General features: G+C 44.2%; 1 protein-coding gene across 4 annotated transcripts in view; it reads right to left on the reverse strand.

Moving 5' to 3' along the window:
* Positions 1-397: 397 nt before the first annotated feature.
* GNG12 (G protein subunit gamma 12) overlaps positions 398-22609 on the reverse strand; it is a 133521-nt gene continuing 111309 nt past the window's right edge. For all 4 annotated transcript variants that reach the window (XM_075999269.1, XM_020288826.2, XM_075999275.1 and 1 more), the window contains 2 exons: positions 4121-4239; positions 398-2480 (listed from right to left, as the gene is read on the reverse strand). In XM_075999269.1, the coding sequence (XP_075855384.1) occupies positions 2355-2480; positions 4121-4213 (219 nt within the window). In that variant the 5' untranslated portion in view covers positions 4214-4239 and the 3' untranslated portion in view covers positions 398-2354. The remainder of the gene's footprint in view (positions 2481-4120; positions 4240-22609) is intronic.

Here is a 22609-nt window from a genome sequence, read left to right on the forward strand (position 1 = left end):
CAGTTACAATTTTTTTTCGGTCCAGCATTAAAGGATTTTTGATTCCATTTTTTTATGAATATGCCCTACACCTGGTGAGGAAGTTACACAGCATTTATATTCATAACTTTTATTATATCTGACCAGGGAAAATAAAGTGAAATCTCCTAGGACCTCAAGTCCACTTCCTACCACTATAAGCATATTAACAAATATATAGCAAAACATATTTGTTTACTGTTAGGTTAAAGAGCATATTTTAGTACTAAGGAATAAACTATGCTTGCTACCAATAATGTGTACATAATAGAATAATAAAATAATAAAAGTAATTTCATGAAAATATTTTGTAATAAGCTGCATTATAAATATTCAAAGACACATGCTAAAAATCAGAGTGAAAATAAGACTACTGTTCTGAAGCTACTGGTAGAAAAATATACTTATAAAAAAAAGAATGTCTTATTAAGTGAAGCATTAAATGTAAAATTGTCTTTTTAGTGTACATATCAAATTTCACCCTTTGAAAGGTAAAACCTTTATCTTTCCTAAAACAGGTACCTATAATGTATTTGAGACCTGGGAATATCGCAGAACTGAGCAGCAGATGACACAAGGTCAAGGGCAGTGCCGTGACTTTCATGTGGTCTTTGGAAAAGTGAGGGCAATTCCCAATGCTGAGTCGATAGGATACTTGGAGAAACACTGAATATATGTGAGCAGTTTAAAAATAGCACTGCATTTGTTCACCCTCAATGAGCATAACATGCAAAGCCTAGATGTTAGATTTTAAAAGGGGTTTGGGTTGCAGGGCAGACTGTATAAAATTCGGGAAAGCCGCTGTAAATAATTTTTTCTTGGGTTGAGTCCTCTCTGAGAGTAAGCTTTTAATCCATCATTATTAGGTGCTTTTAATGAACTAAAGATGAATTAAAATAACAAAGGCCTTGTATATGGTTTGAGCCCCTAAATAAGCATTTAAAATAGGACCCTCGCTTCCTCTTTGATGCCGTCTTGGCCATAGGAGATTCCTTCTTTTGGGATCCCCACTGGAAATTCCAAAGATGTGAAGGATATACTCATTCCCAGGGGAAAATCAAGGAACCCGTTGCCCAGCTGCCAGAAACCCTTGGGTCCTAAGTAGTGTGCCACTGAATCCAAGCCTCACTTGGGTGGCCTACGCCCCTCTCAGTCTGTGGACAAGGCAGGGATGAAACTGCAGCCACTTGAAAAGACTGTGAGTGTCTTGATACCTTTACACTTTCTGCATGTTTCTTTTCCCACCATGCTCCACCCACCTGGGGCCGGGGACGGGAACATTGCCTCTGCAGATAGATGCTGTGGCAGGAGATGAAAGACCCCAGAGAGGAGAGCGAGTGCTCAACCACAAAGCTGGGCCAAGAAGAGCAGCTGGTTTCCACACATTCCTGCTCCTCTCTGGGCTGGGCTCATGTTCACTTCGTCTCATTCCGATCACCAGGGCGGAAATGTCAGAGGTGTCTATCCCTAATCCAGTGGAGAACATGAGCCCCGGTAGCACAGCTGCCCGAGTCCTCCCCAGGGTCTCCTCCCCTTTTTTAGACTTAGGACCACTGAAGCCACAAGGCTCCTTGTGAATTAATGTCGCATATTATCAAAGGGCTTTTAATTCAGTTTACATTTTTTAATTGGCACAGTTTATCACAGCCTAAGAAGTCCAGAAAGATTTCAAGAGAGGAGAGATGACTGCATTACTTGATTACAACGAATACAATCTTTGGGATGTTCTTTACTTTTTGTATAATAACTACGAAAGACTTTTTTATTCAGTCCATTCACAGTTCAAGATAAAGATGTAACTTCTGGAACTGAGAAACTGATGGTATAGCGAGAGGGAAGTTTTCATAAGAAAATAGCTTTGATATGTGTATACACAAAGACATATATATATATACACACAAAACACCCCTCCCCTTGTATACTATACAGGTTGGCACAACCTTACTAAGAACATATTATGATACAAAGATTTCAGGATTTAATTTATTCTTGGCATTTTGATTTAGCAGGTGCTTAAGCAATTTAGGTTTTGACACATCTGAATCAACTGTATATTGAAAGTATATAATCGTGTTTTTAAAAAGGCCCAGACCAACTTTCCTTAAACAGTAACCCAATGTAACACCAAAGTTATCACATGGAAAACAAGATTGTTATTCTGTATAGGGTATTTTAGAGAAAGAGCAACTTGGAAAATAAAGACTTCAGAGTCCATTATTCCAAGCTAAGAGCATTTTAGTTATTAGCAGTGGTTACCAAATAAGCTGAAGGTAAATCTCTTCAAGGAGCTGCTCATCATTGCTTTGTGGAGAGGCAGGAACTGTTTTACTATTCCACTATAAGATGATGCAAGTTTTTTTATCCTTGAAAGGGTTTTCTGAAGTTGGTATCCCTATCAGCAAAGGGTCACTCCTGGCATGTTCCTCGCAGTAGGACATGAGGTCCGCTGATGCTTTTGAAACCTGACATGGAGACAAAGAAAAGCAAATGAATAAGAAAGAAAATACTTTATTTACAAACTTTCGGAGTGGATTTGAATGTTGGGCCATTGAGTGCAGGACTGATGTGAACAGGACAATCAGAGTCTCAGAGCATCACTCTCGGATTCCTTGCCAGGTAAAAAGGGAAACAGCACCTTTAAAATGGAGCAATCTGGCAGGTAAGGCCTCAGCCCTCATGTGAGTACTGAAGACACGCCAGCAGCTGGCTAGCTAGCATTCCTGCCAAAACGTTTTAACTGGGATCTAATCAGCCAGCGATCACATCCAAGGTGAGGGAGGTCCTGCAAAATCAGTGGCCTGAATTCTTGAAAAATGGACTGTGTATGAGGTATTATTGCTAGAGAATCCTGAACTGCAAATAACTTTCAAGTGGTTTAAAGAAAAAATGATGTGTGTTGGTGTGTGTACAGATAGAAGGAGAGAGAGAGGAAGGAGAGAGGGGAGAGTAAGAAAACAAATGGGGCCAAATATCGCCATTGGGGAATCTTGGTAAAGAGTATATAATTGTTTGTTGTTATAACTCTTCTGTAGGTTTGAAATTCCTCAAAATAAAACATTGGGGGTGGGGCGTGGCAGGGAAGAAAAAGTGTATGTGAATCAAAAGAAGGTTGTATCTGTTGTATCTTAGTTTCTATCCAAGAAAAAATAGATTGGAATGCAGAACAGAGTTTATGAACTGAATTATGAACTTGGAGCCAAAACTCTGGAGCTTGAAGATTTACTGTCATAGACTGGGCTTGGGAAAATAAAAAGTGACGAAACCAGCATGCACCTTACTCTAGCATGAGTTAAAAATGGAAAATACCATGGTGTGTTTCAGAAGCCTGGCAGGGAGACCCTGGAGGACCATCCGGTAGGTGCCCTAAGGCAAGAAGCATGGGGCAGCAGAGCCCCATCAAGCATAGCACAGGAGGCCTCCTGCTTGGAAGACAGATGACTATTCTCCAGGCCCAGAGGAATTTATCAGGTGACTGCTTCAGTTTCTAGGAAGCAGCATGAGTCATGACATTCCAGGGTACTCACTGCCAGTCCTCTCTTGGGATTTGGGGGAAACGACTTCAAAGTCAGGTGACCTAAGAAATGCACTCCAGTTTCTCTATGGGGCCTAACCAAACCTAGGATTGCTAACCATGGGTGCAGAGAGTGGTCATGGAGGACCACACACATTTAAAAAGCTGCAACTTCCTTAAAAGGAGATCTGGACTGTGGACTTGTTATATAAAGCTACGTCAGCTGCACTGATCTAGAATTCTCACCCTTCTAATTCCAGAAGGATGATGAGGTGTTCATAAAGTCTACCAGGAACCCTGTCCCGATACAGAACACAAGGATTGCTGGGCTTGACTATTTTCATTCAGGGAAGGTGGGTTCTCAGGAAATCCTGTCCAGAGTTTTACAGAAAGGGTCACTCAGACACTTTGGCGCCTCAGCTCACTTGGAATGAGGCCCGAGCTAGGTAGGAAATGAAAGTGAAGATTCTGAGGCTGTCTGCCTGCTCTAGCAAAATCCTGGAAGCAAGCTGAATTGAATGGCATTATCTTCTCTGACCTGTGGCCCAGCCTTAAACAGAAAGCACATCTAATCCAATCAAGGTCGCTTACCTTTATTCTTTCAATGGAGGCTTCTAGTCTTAACTGCTGCACGGTTCTCCTTGCCTGGGCTATGTTGTTGGTGCTTGCTGTTTTGCTGGACATCTTCAATAACTGTTTTTACCTGAAATCTGAGAAGTACTTTTTTTAAAAGGTGAAGAACAGTCGTCTTTAAGCTATGTAAGCATTGATAATAATTTGTGCTAGTTAAGGGAAATGGACACATTTTCCCAGTCCTCATGGCCTTCTTGGAGGCAGTTACTAAAATGCCCCTCAGCAACTGGAGTGGTGGCCTTGATGTGGAAGCCTGTCATACATTTGAGCCCCTACACAATCCTTGGTTTGCAAAAACTTAGCACGAGAAGTTCAATCAATGTACCTCAACATAGAACATTAATAGTAGCCTTTTCTCATATTTTCTATGAGGAAACAAATACACATAAACATCTGCACTAGTTAGGAAACTTCTGGCCAAAGTGAGCATTTGCCACCAGAGGCCACATTACAGGCCAGTTAGTATCACTGCTATCTACTTTAATAGAAGGTTTGAGTTTATTTCTTTTGGGCTCTCTTATCCAACTATGAGGCTGATGTAAATCCTGGCAATAGAATACAGGGAGAAAGAGCTCCTCTAGAGAACTTTGCACAAAGGGTGCATTTTTTTAAAGACATAAAAGTAAAAAAGTTAATTTTATCCTTCTTAGAGGAGAGACAGAGAGAGAGAATGAGATGGCATGGCATCCCAAAAAAGAGAAGGGAACGAAGTGTGCATTTTTAGGTGCTATCATGATATGCAATCATTTTGAGAATGTTAGTTAGGCAGATAAGAAATTCTTTATTCCCAAAAAAAAGAAAAAATGGGAAGCTTTCAGCTGAGACTCTCAATGATAAGACACACCCACAGTAAATATCAAATGGGATACAGAAATAGCCTAAAGCCTGAAATAATTCATAAAACTTTATCGTCCCCTCCTTTGACCTCTCCCAGGCCCATCCCGGTGGCCCAGGCACTTGCTAATCCTGTTACCCACCCCACTATACGCTCACTCTCCTCTCTGGCCCGAGCCCTTGGACTCCAGGCTGCCCTGCTGCCCTCTCCCCAGCCACCTGCTGTAAAGCAGCGGAGGCATCCTGGGCCTCGTGCTTTAGCCTGTCTGCTTGTCCATGGCGCATTGTGAGAGGAAGGCCGGCCTGGGGAAAAGCACTGCCCGGTGACCTGACATATATGGCTAAGTTCACTCTTGGCATGGTGATGACTGGAGGAAAGCACAGGGCTGGCAGGCCTGGCAGCAGTGTGGCAGTTTCATGACTCATGGGAGCAGGTGGACAGTAGGTGTGCCTCCCTGGCGCTATGCAAGGGCTCAGCAAAGTCTTCAGGCGCTGCGGCGCCAGCAGCAGACCCAGGCTGACTCAACCTTTTGGAGCCGCAGCTGCACAAAGCAATTCTGCCATAAAGGCTTAGACCAGAGAAGGCTGCAAGAAACACCAGCCACCCACAGGCTCCATAGTATCCAGCACGAGGGCACTCTGGTACTCATACTGAGTACCACCAGACTTGGAATGTTCCCAAAGGCTGAGTTCAAGCACTTGGCTAGGGCCTGTAGCCTCAGAGGTCAATGGGGTCAAATGTGCAAATAAGACTGCTTTTAACTCTGTGCAGACCTTTGAAATCGGCCTAATCAGCAAGCTTCACATTCCTGCATTTGGACCCTGCCTGTGCCACTTACTAGCTGGATGAAACCAGGCAGGTTACTTTGCCTCTATGAGCCCAAGTTTTCTCATTTGTACTATAAGGATACTATTACTCTCTTTGGAGGGATTTTTGTGTGGGTGGGGGGATTCAGTGTGCTGATGCACATCTACTGTGTGCATGCAGCATGGGACCAAGGCACTCCTTCAACTGCAGCTGCAGCTGCTGTGGTTTTTATCCTGGGGGTCCCACACAGCACAATCAATTGGAATTCCTTGTTTACTTAACAGTTCCAACCACCTCCCTACCCCTGGTCAAGGAGCCCCAGGGTTTTGGCTGGGCCTGGGTGGGGCTATGTGCACCTGCCCTTTTTAGAGAGTCCCTAAGCCATTCTGCTACACTAATGTCAGGGCAGAATGCAAGGTCTGGCAACAGCCAGTGGAGAATTTCCTTAGGAATAAGGAAGCTACGGGCAGGGCAGGGTGGCCTTGCCTTGTCCTAGGCGTTGGGTGACCTCGTTTCAACACACTATGGAAGTAGCTACCGCTTCCTGAGATTCCTCAGTCATCTTGCCCAACTCAAAGGACAGGTCTAGGGTCTCTTTGATTTTGCTCACACCCAGAACCCGTCCCAGCCCCTTTCTGTGCTCCCAGGCCAGTGCTTGTTAACAAAGCATCTGGGATGCGGCTGAGGCAGTGGGCAACCTCACCCTGCACCGTGTGCAGCGCCCTGATTCAAGCAAGTCGGTTATATATTTTGTTCCCTGCAACACATTAAATTGGGCTCCCTTTCCAGCTGGCGCTGGCTCTGAGGCCCCCAGCCTCCAGAATGTGAACGTGACACCCTTTCTGAGTGGTCTGTGGTTTCTAGGCACCACCCTAAGGACTTTCTCAGTGTTCTCGGTGCATGGGAATAACGCCTTGCATTCCCTCCTTCTTCTTAACCTCCAGGGCATAAAGTTTCCCAGGGCTGAGCAAGTTTTCCTGTAACTGTAGAACAGTTCACCCAAATCAGGACTGGATTAGTCTTTGCTCCCACCCTGCAGCACGGCCACAAGCAAACAGTCTATAGTCAGGCTCTATTTATAAAATGCTTGGGCAGGCCCCTCTAAAATTGGCCAGCAACTTGGCATTTAGTACTTGGAGGACTTTCTTACTTCCTGACTGTATTATAGTCAGGAGTAAAAACAGCTAGCAGTTCACAATTCGGCTCAGCTTCCTGCTGTCCCTCCCCTTCTGGTATTTGTGTCGTGACCTGCTCCTGCACAGAGGGCCTTCTGCCTCCTCGTGCAGACAGCTCCCTGCTCCCTTCCAGGGGGGAGTCTTGCAGGGCCCAGGCTCTACAAAAGTCCATGCAACATTTTTTAATTGAGTACTACTGAAACTAGGTACAGAGTGTTAAGAATGGGTTGGTAGGACAGATAACAGCTCCTGCCCTCACAGAGACAGCACTAAATAAGTCATTAGCTACTTTCCTCTTCTGTGCAGGGGTAGCCCAACCCCTCTTCCTGCTCTGCCACCCTTCCCAGGCTCCCAACCCAAATGCAGTTGCTCTTCTGAAAGTCCCTTCCCCTCTGCTGGTACAAATATGGATAACCCTCTCCCCCACCCAGGAAAGTAAAGTTTAGGAGATGGGTAATTTTCACAGCTTCAAAGATTTATTAATCACAAACAACTTTCTACTGAATATTGTGTAGGAATATTTTTGGGAAGTCAACGAGATAGGGTATTTGTGGTTGTAGGGGAATGAAAAATGGCTTCCCTCTATATTTCCTAGGTTCTTTGGCTGGGATACAAATTAAAATGGACATAGACAGATTGACAGGAGAAAAATCATATTTAATTATGTACATGCTTGTGGGAGTTCCACAAAGTATGAGACTCAAAGAAGGATCAACTGATTGAAGCTTATATAGCATCCTAAGCTACAGAGAGGGCTCAGGGCTTCTGGGGGGTGGGAGAGACACAAGTTGTGGGAGGGTGAGAGGAGGAAAAATTTGGTGAATAAAGGCTGTCGTGTAACCACATAAAAGTGTCTCAGGTGATAAAGGCGGTCTCTCTTGGATCAGCCCTCAGCAGAGGAGGTGACAGTCTGTCTGGGCATGGTGTCACCTCCAGTCTCCTCTCCTGTGATCTCAGCTAATCTTCCCCGGTTGATAAGATTCCCAGGGAGGGGATTCATGACAACTGAGTTTCTTTTGGAGGATTGTCTTTAGGCAGATAAAGGGGAGCTCAGAGAAAGCCTCTGGCCTGCATCGGCTGTTCCCCGGATGTGCTCAGTTCAAAGTAATTGGCAAGCCAAAGCATCATATTTTAGGGTGGCATTTCCTGAATGCCTTTGGTCATTCCTAGAAAAAGCTGCACAGTGGGCCACTGGAAAAGAATGTAGTCTCTGATTATAACATTCTTCCTATGGACAATATTGTTTCAAGTTCAGGAGCCTCTTCGAGGAGCTGGTCTGCGGAGTGGCCACATGACTGTGCAAGGAGGGCCACCCCTGTGTCATTCTTGGGCAGTGGAGGTGTTCACAGCAGCTGGAAGTCTAGCCAAGGACTTCCTTCCTGCTTGCAGCTGCTCTGCACCTCCCTCAACAGCTGGACTGGGCCGAGCAAAACAGAGGCTGGGGAAACCAGTATCTTCAAACATCTCTGTGCCTTTGGAGGGTTTTCTTTGGTCTTCCCTCAATGGTGAGGATGTCAGACTGGCTGTTTGTTTGTGCTACTAGGTGGATAAAAAGCTTGCTTTATTCTTACACCAAGAATAGCTTCTAAGGCAAACAACACCTGCTATTTGTCTGGAACCTGAGAGGGCACACATTGCTTTCATACGCATTATTCCATGAAGCCTCACTAAAGTCCTGAAAGGTGTGTCACTGTTCCATCCTTGTTCTACAGATGAGGCAAATGAAGTTAGAAAACTTTGCTTCAAGTTAACCCAGCTCCTAAGCCTTGGACCAGCTCATAAGCCTCTTCACTCCAGAAGCTACCCTTCCCGCTGCACCAAGGAAAAGACACTATTCCAATTGATTTCATTCTCAAATACTCAGGGCATCGCAGAACACTCCACAATGTGGTTCTTAATCAGGAGTGACTTTGACACACCATGACCTGGAGTTGGGGGCTTGCTGATTGCTTCCTGTTTGTGCAACAGTCCTTTCTGATGCAGAAGGCTCTAGTTTGTCTATCCAGTGCCTGGAGGGGAGGCCTCCCCTGGAAAGCATGCAAGCTAAGCAAGAATGTTCTCTTTGGCCCCTCCTAGGCAAGGACTGAAGCCAGCATCTGGAAGTCCTGAGCCACCAGTAGTCTATCCTGCCCAGAAGGACAAAGGCCTGTGCAGACTGCCTGTCTGATAAAACTCTGGCTATCACTTCTGCAGCCTGGCTTTCATTTTCATATATGGGCAACAGATTTGAATACACATGCAGCGTTTAGCTATTCAAATATTTTGCATTGGTTTTAATGCTATGGTTCATCTGAATTCTCAGGTTCCTAGAAATTCCCAGGAACAAGATGTTCCTTTAGGGAAATACGGGCATTTTAATCTTTGTGGTGAGGGGCCTGAAGCAGGAAGAGGAGGGTGGAGACAGCATGAATGTCACAGAGCACACGGCACACTCTGGGAGTAAGGCACCAGGAAGCCCCAGGGTCTGAATCACAAGTCATCATGGCCTGGCCAGTAATTGAATCGTTGGAGCGAAGCCAACTTTCATGAGCAAACACACCCCTTGTGGCTGTAATAAAAGGGCAGACCAAAAAAAAAAAGCCACAGGCTTCTACTTAGCCCTGATCTTGCCTTTGACTTTCAGTGTCTTATTCCAGCTCCTTGTCTGCCCCTCTTTTGTAAAAGGGGGGCAACAATACCTATCTCACAGGGCTGTTAGGAGAGAAACAGGAGCACCTCTCAGCAGTGCGCCCTGTGCACACAAACGTTTGCTAAATGCTGGGCCCCTAGGCTCAGTGACAGGATGAAAAACATGTATTTTGTAGAAACAAGAGAAAGATTCAGGCAGCAACAGAAGAACTTCAAGTTAACATGACCAGGTAGCAGCAGCTTTCTAACACAGTCTTAGAATGCAGAGAGTACAGAATCGGGTTCTTAAGAATAATTTTTCTATTCTCATGAACACTTACTATTTGTATCAGAGCCTGCAGGCGAAATCCAGATTACAGATGTGTTTGGTTGGGCCCCACACAGCGTTAACTCAATTGTGTGTGTGAGCGTTTTAACAAGTTGATAGTCAACATTTGGAAAAGGAGATTTTACTTTAAAAGGAAGATTTCTGGAAAAATTAGAAAATCCTACAAAACTTGGCTGGATCCGAGTAGTTGGCGGCTGCCCCTTTAACATTTCCTGATGCACGTGCTAGGCCCTCTGAACTTGGGACGCCACCTTTGCACTATGCCTTGGATATTTAGTTCCAGGGACAATGTTCAAGGATTAGCCAGGGGATTAGCTCCCTCCTGCCCTGCCACTCCCTAGATCTAAGGCCCTGGGCAGGATTTGTAACCTACTCAAGCCTCAGTTTTCTCATGGGAAAAATGGGGAAAACAATAATTTCCTATCTCAAAGGACTGTTAAGAGCATCAGATAAAATGAGCATAAATGTAATAAATATAATGGATACTTTTTCTGAGTGTTTGGTACCTGCAGCCTCTCATCCTGGACTGTGTGACGTGCACCAAGCACTTTGCAGGCCCTAATGGATCGGCTCCGGGCCACCGTTCTCCCTCACTGAACTGCAGGGCTGGGAAGCGGAAAACCGCATCTTCCAGTGTTACGAGCTGAACCATGTCCCTCAAAAGTCTTAAGTTGAAGTTCTAACCCCCAGTAACTCAGATGGTGACTGTATTTGGACACAGGGTCTTTAAGGAGGTAATTAAGTTAAAATGAGGTCATTAAGGTGAGCCTTAATCCAATATGGGGTGCTTATAAGAAGAGGAAGTCTGGACATAGATGGGCACCGAGGGAAGACCACATGAAGACACAGGGAGAAGACAGACATCTGTAAGCCAAAGACAGGTGCCTTAGAAGAAACCAACCCTGCCAACACTTTGCTCTCAGACTTCTGGCTTCCAGAAATGTGAGAAAATACACTTCGGTAGCTTAAGCCCCCTTGCCTGTGGTTATTCGTTCTGGCACTCCTGCTGCTGGGGCCCCCGGTGAGGCAGGCTCTGCCAATTCAATGCATTTAGGAAGATTTGACAGGTGGAAGTGAGAAGGCCAGTTTCTTGCTGCTTGGCTTATTTCTGCTGACACGCAGGGTGGTGGCAAGTTACTCTTTGAGGAAGTGGGGGCATCCCAGCTTCCAGTCACTAGCAGCCTGGTCCAGAGAAGCCGTATGCCTGCAGCAACCTCCCAACTCCCCCGCTCCTCGGGGCCCCAGTGGCCAGTTCGGTGACGGTGCCTGGGGGTTGCTCCATCCAGAGCCTGCTCCTCCTGCTCTGCCAATGCTTATGCAAGCCTTCTCTGTGTTAAAGCCCATTCTGCTCAAATTGCCAGGAGCGTTTTCTATCTGCTGTAACTGAACCCCAACTGATTATTAATCTCTTGTTTTGTAAACAACTTACAAATATTAGCTATGATTTCGATTATTATCATGTCATCATTGCGGAGCACCCCAAACCCTAAGACTTGAAAGGAGGGAGGAGTAAGGTGTAAAACTCTTTCTCCTTCTCCCCAGCCAAAGCTGCAGGCCACGAGGCCAGGAAGACTGAACCGGTGCCAGCTGCATGTGCTGCCCTGCTCCTGCAGTTCTGAGAGCAAAGGGCAAAAGGCACATGTCGCTGGCTTCCAGGGAGGAAAATGAAGGACGGATGACGAAGGGCTGCATGTGGGAAATGCGGTTTGGGAGGGGGAAGAGAGTGTCTAGAGCTCTTCTAAGCTCAGAATCAGCAGAATGAATGAGAATGAGAACAGCTCTCTCTCCAGACCTCAACAGAGCTCATTCTGTGAAAGTATATGCTTTGAGATGTGGACATCCTTTCCGAGGTCCTTATCTGGTGTCTTTCATTAGTTGATTTTACCTGCCATCCAGGGTACACGTCCCTGAATAATAATAAAGATAATAAACTATAATGATTAATTTTGACGACACCATTTGCTGAGTACTGAGTCAGTGTCAGGTAAGTAAATGTCATGCATCATTGCATTCAATCGTCTCAACAACTCTAAGAGATGAATCCTTTTCATCATTTGTTTTACAGATGAAGCACAGGAGGTTAAAAAAAATTCTTGCCTAGAGCACATGGGTTTATACGGTGGAGCTGGGACTCAGGGCTACCTGACTCTCAAGCTCCTGGTCTTACTCACCGCCCTGCACTGCCTGCCTCCAGACAGCAAGAATGCCGGGACAGGGCTGGGGGAAAGGAGGGCAAGTGTCAGCCAGAAGCACAGAACAGAAAGCGATCTGGCCGCGATTTCGGGGCTGTCCCTCATTCGGACAGGTGTCCCCACAGCAAATAGCAGGAAGTGTGACGCTAAGTGGCCTTACAAGAAGGGCTAAGAGAAGGACAATTGGTTGTTCTTATTTGAAAGAGGGACTGCCCCAGATTCTAGATAAGGCTACTGCTAAAAACACAGATGATCCCATCATCCTCTCGTGCCTTAGGGAAGCTGGCAGGGAGCCAGGAGAATGAGCCAATCCTGGGCGATAAACCCAGAGGACAGAGAGCTGCAGAGCCTGGGCGGCCAGTTCCCAACTTCCCTGTGTGTCCAGAACACCTGTGGCACTTGTTTAAAAAAAAATCTGATTCAGTAGGTCTGGGGCGGGGCTCAAGAATCTGTGTTTAAAAGTCTCCTAGGTGATTCTGATATGGGTCCTTTTGAGAAACACCGATAGTGACAGTGATGGTCAGAGTCTCTGCCTCTCAATCCTGCCCACGTTTATTTCTGCCCGGGAATTTTAAACATGCCAGTTTAAAAGAATGCCACTTCCTTTCTATGCTTAACTTTTCAAAGCTCTGAACAAGCCCTGGAAAATTCTGACTCCTTTTAATGACCTTAACCTACAGGATTAAGCCTTCTTCAGCTTGCAACTGCTCTTACCATTTGACATACCTCTTTGCTACAAAGTCTAAATTTGTTTTCTTAACAGCCACTTCCTTCTGGAAAGTACCTTCTCCCTGGCTTCAGTGATGCTAGACTATCCTGTTCTTGCCTGCTCAAGGATATTCCTTTGCTACAGCTCTTGCTCCTTCTTCTGACCGGGTATTCTCAGGGGCTCAGTCCTGGAACACTGGTGTACAGAGTGAACAAGGGCTTTTTTACCATCAGATAAATTCAAATCCTGGCTAATCACTTACTACCCCACGTTGCTTTACTTCTCTGAGCCTCAGTTCCCTCACCTGTAAGATGGGAAGGGATAATAATAGCACCTACTTCAAAGGGCTGTTACCAGGATGAATGGAGAGAACACATGTCAATTACTCAGCACTCGCCTGCACACGCTGGTCCTCAGCAAAGGTAGGTGATGCTCTCTCCACCCTATGACCTTGGCTATGACCAACACGCTTCCCATGTAGCCCTGACCCTTCACCTGAATTCCAATGTCTAAATGACAGACTATTGAAACTTACACTCGAATGGTTCACAGTTCAGCCAGCACTGCCTGCCCCCAACCTTTCCCATGTCCTTTCTTGAGGAGAGACATCACCATTGTCCCAGTCACTGAGGTACCCTTTTGCCTCAGTGTCAATAGAACTGTAAGTCACGTATGTGATTTAAACTTTTTTAGTAGCTACAAGAAAAAAAAGGCGAAATTAATTTTAAATATTTTTTTAGCCCAACAAGAACAAAAGTGACAAGTAATCATTGTAAAAAATTGAGGTAGGTTATATTTTTTTGTACTAAATCTTTGAAACCCCATAGGCACTTTACACTTAATAGCACATCTCAATTTAGACAAAATAGTGGCAGCTTTATTGGACAGAGCGACTTTAGACTCTGGGACTTCCCAAATTCTCTTGAATCCCACTTTGACAAACCCCACGTTTTTATTTTCCCTATTCTTCTGCTTCCATTTTACCGGCATCTTGGTGCCACCAAGATCCAACTACTGGATCAGCCTGTAACAGCACTCTTGCCCCTAGTCTTTCTCCAGCCTGATCCATCCTGACCCTATCATCAGATACAGCGCCAGTTTGAGCTTATTCATCTCTGGCTTTCCCAAGATGCTCCTCCCCCCCCTCCCCCAGGAAGAATCCAAAGGGCTTGGATTTGCACTCAAGATCCTCTCTCATGTTTCTGCCACCATAATAAAAATCCTAATCATAAAAGAAGTTGATTTCTACACAGAGCTTGCAATATGCCAGACACTGGACTATATGCCAATCACTGTCAATACCTTACCCTACTGAATCTTCACAAGGGCCCTGGTGACATAGGCTCTCTTTCCATGCCCATTTTACAAATGAAGAACCTGAGGCACAGAGAAATTAAGTATATGCCTAATGTCAAATGGCTAGCAAGCTGTTTGGCTGGGATGCGAGCCCAGGCAGGCTGATTCCAGAGGCCTGGCCCAGAGCCTCTATTGCTACGTGCTGGAGTGTCGTCCCATTCCCTGGACAGGTGGGGCTGTGTCTACAAGTCCTGCCTGTGAGCCTCCGTTCAAGTTCTCTCCTGTGTCTCTTGGCCTATGGAAATTCTTTTTAGGCCTTAGTTCACATATTTACCTCTTCCAAGGAAGCTCTCCCTAACTATTTTTGCTTATAGTTACTAACTCCCTATATGAATTCCTGCTCTATGTTTATGACTCAGGGTTTGGGGACTGCTGAAGGGACGGCCCATGCATGAAAAGGGCAGGCAGGCAGAGCTGTGCAATAATGCCCAACAACTGCATGCAACACTTGGTGTGCATGCCTGGGTGTGCCCCCCCTAACTCCCAGGAGAGGATTATAGCTATCATCCAGCTCTCAAAAGGGACTATAACACCATTTACTTCAGTGCTTAATTGTATGATATTTAATGTCTTTTGTTTTGTAACTGACTTTGTGTGTATAAATATTGTCTTCCCACTAATCTGTTAACTCCCTAATAATACAGCAACTACATTTATTCATTACTATGTCCCAGCTACTATGTCAAGTACTCTATACAGATTTTAGTTCCTTTAATATTCTCTGCAACCCTAAGAAGTTGGATTTATCATACTTATTCAGACCAAAGCACATAATTTGCCCGAGATCATATGGCTATGAAGTGGTAGAAACAGGATTTTAACCCCCAGATCTCTCTGACTTCAAAGCCATGCTCTAAGCAGGCAGGTGAGTTACCCCTTGCCATCTTCTCTCTTATATTGACTAAGGCAGAGAAGGAGGCCTCAATAAATACTGGGTTAGATTAAGATATGTGATGTAGCAACCAACACATCAGCCAACATGAACCTATCACCCTGGGGTGTATGTGTGCCCAGTGTTTGTTTTCTTAGGAACAGGATACACCTTGCTGCTCCTTCCCACAGGTATTCTGCAAAATAGTGACTGCTCTGAGCCCCTGGATCCCACCTGCCTGGTTCCCTGCACAGATCTGAGAAGCCTGGGTGGAGTTCGCATGTACTTGATTAGGACCAGTTGCTGATACTCTGAACTTTCACCTCCAGCATGGGATGGCCACTTGTGTGGCACCCAGATTCCAAGTGCCATGTACCTTCTTCATACTGTGCCCCAAACAGGTTTTCAGCTGGTGAATGTGGGCCCATGGGGAGTGGTCCTCTGCTGAGGACCCATGGAGGTGCAGGACCCAGTGCCTTCTGTGCTAGGCTGGGCATGTGTTTACAGTCAACATAGAGAATGACATTTACAAACAAGTTTTACTCTCGACTTAGTGTAGCAAGACTGGGTGAGAAAAGATTTGGGTGTGTTAATATCTGCATGGCTGGCGTGAGCCAGATGTTTTCATGTGTTTATCCATAAATGAATGAATAAATGAATGAATTCAACAACCATTTAAGAAGGAAAACAAAAGGGAACATTGATAGTGCTTTTTCTGTGTTAAGGGCTTTATGGAAACTTATTTTATTTACTCTTCAAAACATCCCTGAAAAAGAGATTACTATTACTCATTAAATATTTTTAAAATTTTAAAAGGATACATGCATATAGTAAAACTTATAAACAGTCCCAAAGGGTATACAACAAAAACTGGCTCTCCTTGTACTCTAGGCTTTCTCAGGCAATCACAGTTTCTTATGTTCCCTTCTGAAGACATGCCATGCATATACAGACACAATGATATATATCTGTCTCTAAAAATACAAATGAGGCTGAGTGTGATGGCTCACACCTGTACTGTAATCCTAAAATTTTAAGAGATCATGGCAGGAGGATCACTTGAGGCCAGGAGTTAAAGATCAGCCTGGGCAACATAGTGAGAGACCCTCTCTCTACAAAAAAAAAAAAAAAAAAAAAGAAAGAAAGAAAAGGAAAGAAAAGAAAAGATAAAGGAAAAGGAAAAATTCACCAGGTGTGGTGGTGCACACCTGTATGTAGTTCCAGCCACTCGGGAGGCTGAGGCATGAGGATTGCTTGAGCCTAGGAGTTTGAAGTTGTAGTGAGCTACAGTTGTGCCACCACACTCTAGCTTGGGTGACAGCAAGGCCCTGTCTCTTAAAAAAAAAATAAATAAATAAAAACAAAAAAATATAAATGGGACTGTGTTATACACATTGCTCTGTACCACATTTTAACTAACATTATATGCTGGAGATCATAAAGTTAGTATCATTAACCTATTTTCCAAATGCGGACACTGGAGCTCTCAGGGATACCTAGTCAGTACATGCCAGGGCTGAAACGCAACCTGGTGCTCCCAGTCATTACTCCACACTGCAGCCTCCTGCACCCCTCAGAAGCATTTTGAGACCGGACAGAGGAACCAGGAATAATCGCAGAAGCAGTAGATAAAATCCTGCCCTAAAAGGACTCGTTGTTTTGGGGGGCAAACAACACTACATGAAGTGAGAGAAGATTTCCAGACAACATAAGAACATATCCAGGACACACTGTACCCCCAAGGAGCTAAGCACTGTGAAGGGAAGAAGGAGCCTCAGAGGGTGGGGCGGTGACTCCAGTGAGGAAGTTCTTTAGAACAGTGGTTCTTAACATGTGGTCCCCATACAAGAAGGTAGCAACATTCAACATCTTAGAAATGTACTTCTTAGAAGTGTACCCCAGCCTTACCTAATCAGAAAAGTCTGGGGGTGGGCCTTGGCAATCTGCACTTTAAAAATGCTTACAGGTGATTTGATGCTCCCTAAGGCTCAAGACCACTTTGCTAGGAGGAGGTGATTTCTGATTCAGAACTTTTAAACAGGATGAGAATATAGCCGTCAAGTAAATTATCAGTCTATTTAAACCAAGCTTGATCCATATTCCTGGCATTATTTTGGGAATAAGCTGAGGGTGGGGGACACTAAGATAGATCCTGTACCTTAAGGAGGTTACTGGCAAAGGACATAAGACCAATGTATTTAAGGAAGGAGGAAGAATATTCCAAATGTGCTGGTTGAGGGCTCCATCTCTCACCTATGATAAAATGGTCTGTAGCCCTTTGGATACCTAAACCAAGAAAATGTATACCTTCCTTTCCATCTATGTGACCAACTGGGAGCCCTCCCCATCAGGCTTCCTGAAGGACCTGCCTCTGACCGTCTACCTCCTCCTGGCTAAGCAGGGCTGGAGGGTGTCTGCAACAGAACTCCTTACCGGAGATGTTGCCTGCACATACCTATTCTACCCCCATAGCTGGCGGGCTGACACAGCAGAAGAACAGAGATATATAGGATTCTGGCCTTAAAGGCCTAGCATCTGATCCACGTTAAGCAGAGGGCATACTTTATAATATAGCTAAGCAGATAGGAGTTCACCCTCTTGCTTAGAGTGCACTTAAAAAAAGAAACCCCAAAATTCCAACACCCAGTGGAAGAGCTGAAATGAGGCAACAGGCAAATGCTGCTGCATCCATTTTAGACTAAGAGGTCATTCCCTTGTGTTGAATGGTGCCAGCTTCTTGAAGGGGCAGGAGAAATGAATTCAGGAGAGGAAAAGGCTGAGGACAGACTGAGAAGAGTCTGTGCAGCTCACTGACATTTACAGTCACCAGCTGGGGCTGGGCAGCACCAGCAGTGAACGTGGCCTGCTGGGCTGGTGGTTAAAGGGCTGTGACTCCAGCAGGAGGGACTAAGTCCCGAATATAAGTAAGGAATATAAGTGGGCCAATCAAACAGGCCAAAGGTAAGCATCAGGAGCTTCGAGAAGCAATGTCAGTGAGAACTCCAGCAGTCAGAGAAGACAGGTCGTAAATGAATCAATCTTGAAGGGTAGGAACTGGAGAGGTAGGGGTGGGGAGGCAGGGGGAATTTCAAAATGGTTATTGAGGAGCATAGTGAAGAGCAGGTTAAAAGGTGGCTTTCCTGTGGAAATGGGATCCACTGAAGGTTTCTGAGCAGAAGTGGTAGGCCTAAGGAAGAGTTCTTGGAAAAATGATTGAGCAACCTTATGTAGGGTAGAATAGAAATGAAAGAGAAAGACAAGGTAGACTATTTCCATGGAAGGCCTAGGGGCAGGCAATATGGTTAGGCTTTGGGGTCAGATGGAACTGGGCTCAAATTTGGACTTTGCCACTTATTACTGTATGATGTTGAACAAGTCCCTTAGTCTCCCTGAACCCCCAAGTTCTCTATCTGTGAAACAGGATAACAAGCATGCCTAACTCATAGGACTGTAATGATTAGATGAAATACAGAAAAGAGCCCACCCAGTGTTAGCTATACAACTGTCTTCATCATCATCATTATGAGTTAGAGCATGAGATTTCAAACAGATGAAGGCATTGGAATGCAAAAAAAAAAAGCTGGATGTATGAGATATGAAAATGTAGGAACAAATAAAACTTTATTTTTGGGGCTGAATGCGGAGTGGCAGCCCAGAGATGGCCGGTGACTTCCCACAAGCACATGAAGAAAAGAGCAGAACTCTGCCTTGGGCCTTCCTCAGCTGGATGGGGACAGGTAGGGCAGCTTCAAAGGAACACAGAGGGACCAGGCAGCACCATCACAAAAGCTAGGAGTGCCTGTCGTCTCACTTTCAACTCTCCCATTAGATGTTTGGGTTTCTTGGCTTCCTTTTAAAAATGTGCTCTAGGCAAGTGGGTAAGATCCTATCTGCTTAGTAAAAGCAAGGAGGTGTTAAGGAGGAAGGGTAAGTTAATTCTGTATAAACACATTTAGTTAAAAACATATTATATCAACACCCTTGAGAGTCTAAAAAAAAAAAAAAAAAAAAAAAAAAGAAAAAAAAAAAAAAAAAAAAAACATATTATACTCAGAAAACATATTAGAAGAATATACTCTAAAGTGTAGCTATTACTACGTGGTAAGAATTTTAAGGGGATTGTTAGTGTTTATGCACTCCTGTAGTCTGTAACTATTAGTTTTTTGGAATTAAGAGCTAATACTTATGTAGCCCTTGCCAAGCATTGTTCTAAAGGCTTTACACGTATTAATTTATTTAATCCTCAAAACAATGCCACGAGAGTGTTCCTATTGTTCTTTCCAGTTTAGAATTAAGGGAACGGAGGGAGGTAGCCACTGAGAACACAGCCAAGGTCAGAGAGGAGGTTAATGGAGGAGTCAGCAGCACAATCCCGGCAGCCTGGCTCCAGATTCTGTGCTCCTAACCACACGTGATACTTTTATGATGGGGGGGGGGGGTGGAACACCCAGTAATTGTTATTCACAAAGCTGGGAGGAGGGGTAAAAGGAAGTGCAGGGCAAGAATAGCTCACTGGACTTGGTGGCTGGGGAGTGACTAGGGACCTCTGAGCAGTTTCCACAGTGGGAAAGGAACGGAGGACAGACGATGAAGGGTTGCAGAGAGAACTATTAGTTCAGGGACGTGGCAGGGAACATAGGGGAAAGTCAGAGAAACTGGCAGTGCAGGGAAGACAAGGAATTGGATGGGATCTTTCAGGGGCAGGAGGATTGTTGGAAGGGATGACTGGCACCAGAGAGCATGTTGAAAAGCAGAGGAGGAGCACTGAGAAACTAACAGAGTGAAGATGCTCGAAGGAGAGACTATCAGAGACTGGAAGGGCGTGAGTTCAGGACTGGGCTCAGAAATTAGAGGAGAAAAGAGCCGTGGAGGATGCAGAGGTGGAAAAGTGGGGAACAGGGAGGGAAGCAGCTGGGGCTGAAACCCTTCTAAATACACGCAACACGGGTGAATCTCAGATGTCTACCGAGCAAAAGAAGCCAGTCACAGAAAAGCACGTACTGTCCAATTCCATTTATATTTAATATAAAGTTCAAGAACAGGCAAAACAGATCTATGGTGATAGAAACTACAAGAGCGTAGAGTGGGTGGGGATATAGATGAAGCGAGATTGGCAGTGACTTAGTTGCTAAATGTTGAAGCTGGGTGACTTCAACAATTAAGTTGCATGGGTTCATTTTCCTTTTGTATATGTTTGAAAATTTTAAGAGTAAAAAATTAAAATTCAATGATCCTAAACACCTCATAACATATTATATGGTAATTATTAACATTATCAGTTGAGATTCATCCTTACGGAATGAAAGATATGTAAATGATTATCTACAATTTCCTTTTTCAGATCATGATCCAACAAGTACGTCCAATGTCCACAATGCAAAGGAAGCAATTACCTTTTGAGGAGGGACAGATGCAATTAAAACAGCCACAATCTGGGCCTTCTGCCCATTTCACACAGCACTAGGTCACAGATGCCCAAATTTAACTTGCCAAGAAGCATCGTTTCCTGGAGGCGCTCACAAAAAAGGCAGGGCCCAACCCTGTGGTCCAATTACCCATAACTTGGACATGTCAAAAAACTGCAAAATAGGATATTTTTCTTTCTTCCTTCATTTCATCTTTTCCCATGAAAATATAGCAAGAAAACATGCTGTCACTGCCTTTCAAACATGTTTGGACTTGAGGAAACGTGTCTTTCAAATACGTCTGGACTTTGATAAAGAGCAAAGTCTGTGGTATTCCCAGAGTCATTAGTAAGATGAACATTCTGTGCTAGCCATCACAGTTAAAGCGCTTGTTTTGAGCCTCATAATACTTAAATGTCTATATATATTCAAAGGGAAAAGGACTAAAGATACAAGATGTCCCCAAATTTACTTCTTGCAGTTCTAGTTTATTCCCTATTTGAATTAATTAGAAGTCTCCCTCTAAAAGCAAACTTGTTGATTAACAACTTCTTTTTTAAAATGTTACTTGAGGGAAAACATGGAACAGGAAAGGAAGCCAAGTCATTTAAGCTCCAAACCCCATCAGCAATATCAATACAGTTTAAATAATGTAGTGCCCGTAAGGTACACTTCAGCCTTAGCTCACTGAGTTTTATAAAATTTCAGACTGTCTCAGTTCATTTTAAGGAGTAACATATAATTTCTCAAACATATGAATTAATTCAAATGCATTAAAATTTTTCTTTAAATGGGATATAGAACTTTTGAGAAAGGTGGTTGGGTCAAACAAATAAATCATAACAAACAATTGAAAAAATGACACCAATTTAAATATGTATATGTTACTACAAACAACCTGCTTGTTAAGTTTCACTCTCCTGATTGGGCCTGGTGGCTCATACCTATAATCCTAGCACTTTGGGAGGCCGAGGCGGGAGGATTGCTTGAGCTGTGGAGTTCGAGACCAGCCTGAGCAAGAGTGAGACCCTGTCTCTCCTAAAAATAGAAAAATTAGTTGGGCATTGTGGCATGCACCTGTAGTCCCAGCTACTAGGGAGGCTGAAGCAGGAGGATGGCTTGAGCCCAGGAGTTGGAGGCTGCAATGAGCTACAATGACACCACTGCACACTACCCAGAGCCAGAAAGTGAGAAAGTGAGACTCTGTCTCAAAAAAAAAAAAAAAAAAAAGGTTTGCTCTCCTTACATTCAAGAACTTTACAAAACAAGATTGCCAAATGGAATGGAAGATTCCCATCTCTAAGACCCAAAAAAAGAAACTCTGTGGCTCCTTTCAGTTCCAGATTTTCTAGGTCAGACTGATTTGAAATATTCTTTTGGTGCGTGAGCAACTGAACAGACCAGGAATCCCAAGTGTTGACTTTAAAACTATGGTCGTCAGACTTTCTGCAAATAATTGACATCTACTTCACCGAGAGTCTTTAAGTCTTATCCTGTATCTGATGGTGAACACCCTGTATTACATAGTTCTTTATATCTTCCATATGCAATATACAAAGAATAAATATACACTGATTTATCATGAGACAGGTGGATGACCCTGGCAGGAAGTGACAGCTTTGCAATTCTTCATAATTCAGGAAGCAGAGGGACAACATCTTCTTGGGGCTGGGCACTGAGCAGGAACTCAATAAACCCTCAGCCAATGAAATGACGACACAGGAATCCGTGGCAGTGTTTTAGGTGAGTGACAATAAGGGCCTGACCCAATGTGTGAAAATCAGAATTTGTGTAACAAATGGGGATGATGTCACATTATTACAAAAGGATTCCTCCAGAGAATGTTTTCCCATATGTATTACATACTGAATGAAGAGATTAAGTTCAAAAAACTAATTATTTGGCTCTGGTTCTAATCGCATATCAATTAGGAATCATAATAAACATCTTTAAATTAAAATATAGCATTTTTGTACAATTTCTTGTGTGTCTTGAGTACAGCTCTACTTAAGTCTACAAAGTACAATACTAGTGCATGTACTCTCACCATTCCTGTACTTGTGAAAGGGAGGGTGACACAGACTTTGGTTTTAGGCTATCTGCTACTTTTGGTTTCAAAAGCAGTTTCTTTTCTGGTCTCT

This window comes from Microcebus murinus, chromosome 2 (assembly GCF_040939455.1).
Source record: "Microcebus murinus isolate Inina chromosome 2, M.murinus_Inina_mat1.0, whole genome shotgun sequence".
NCBI lineage: Eukaryota > Metazoa > Chordata > Mammalia > Primates > Cheirogaleidae > Microcebus > Microcebus murinus.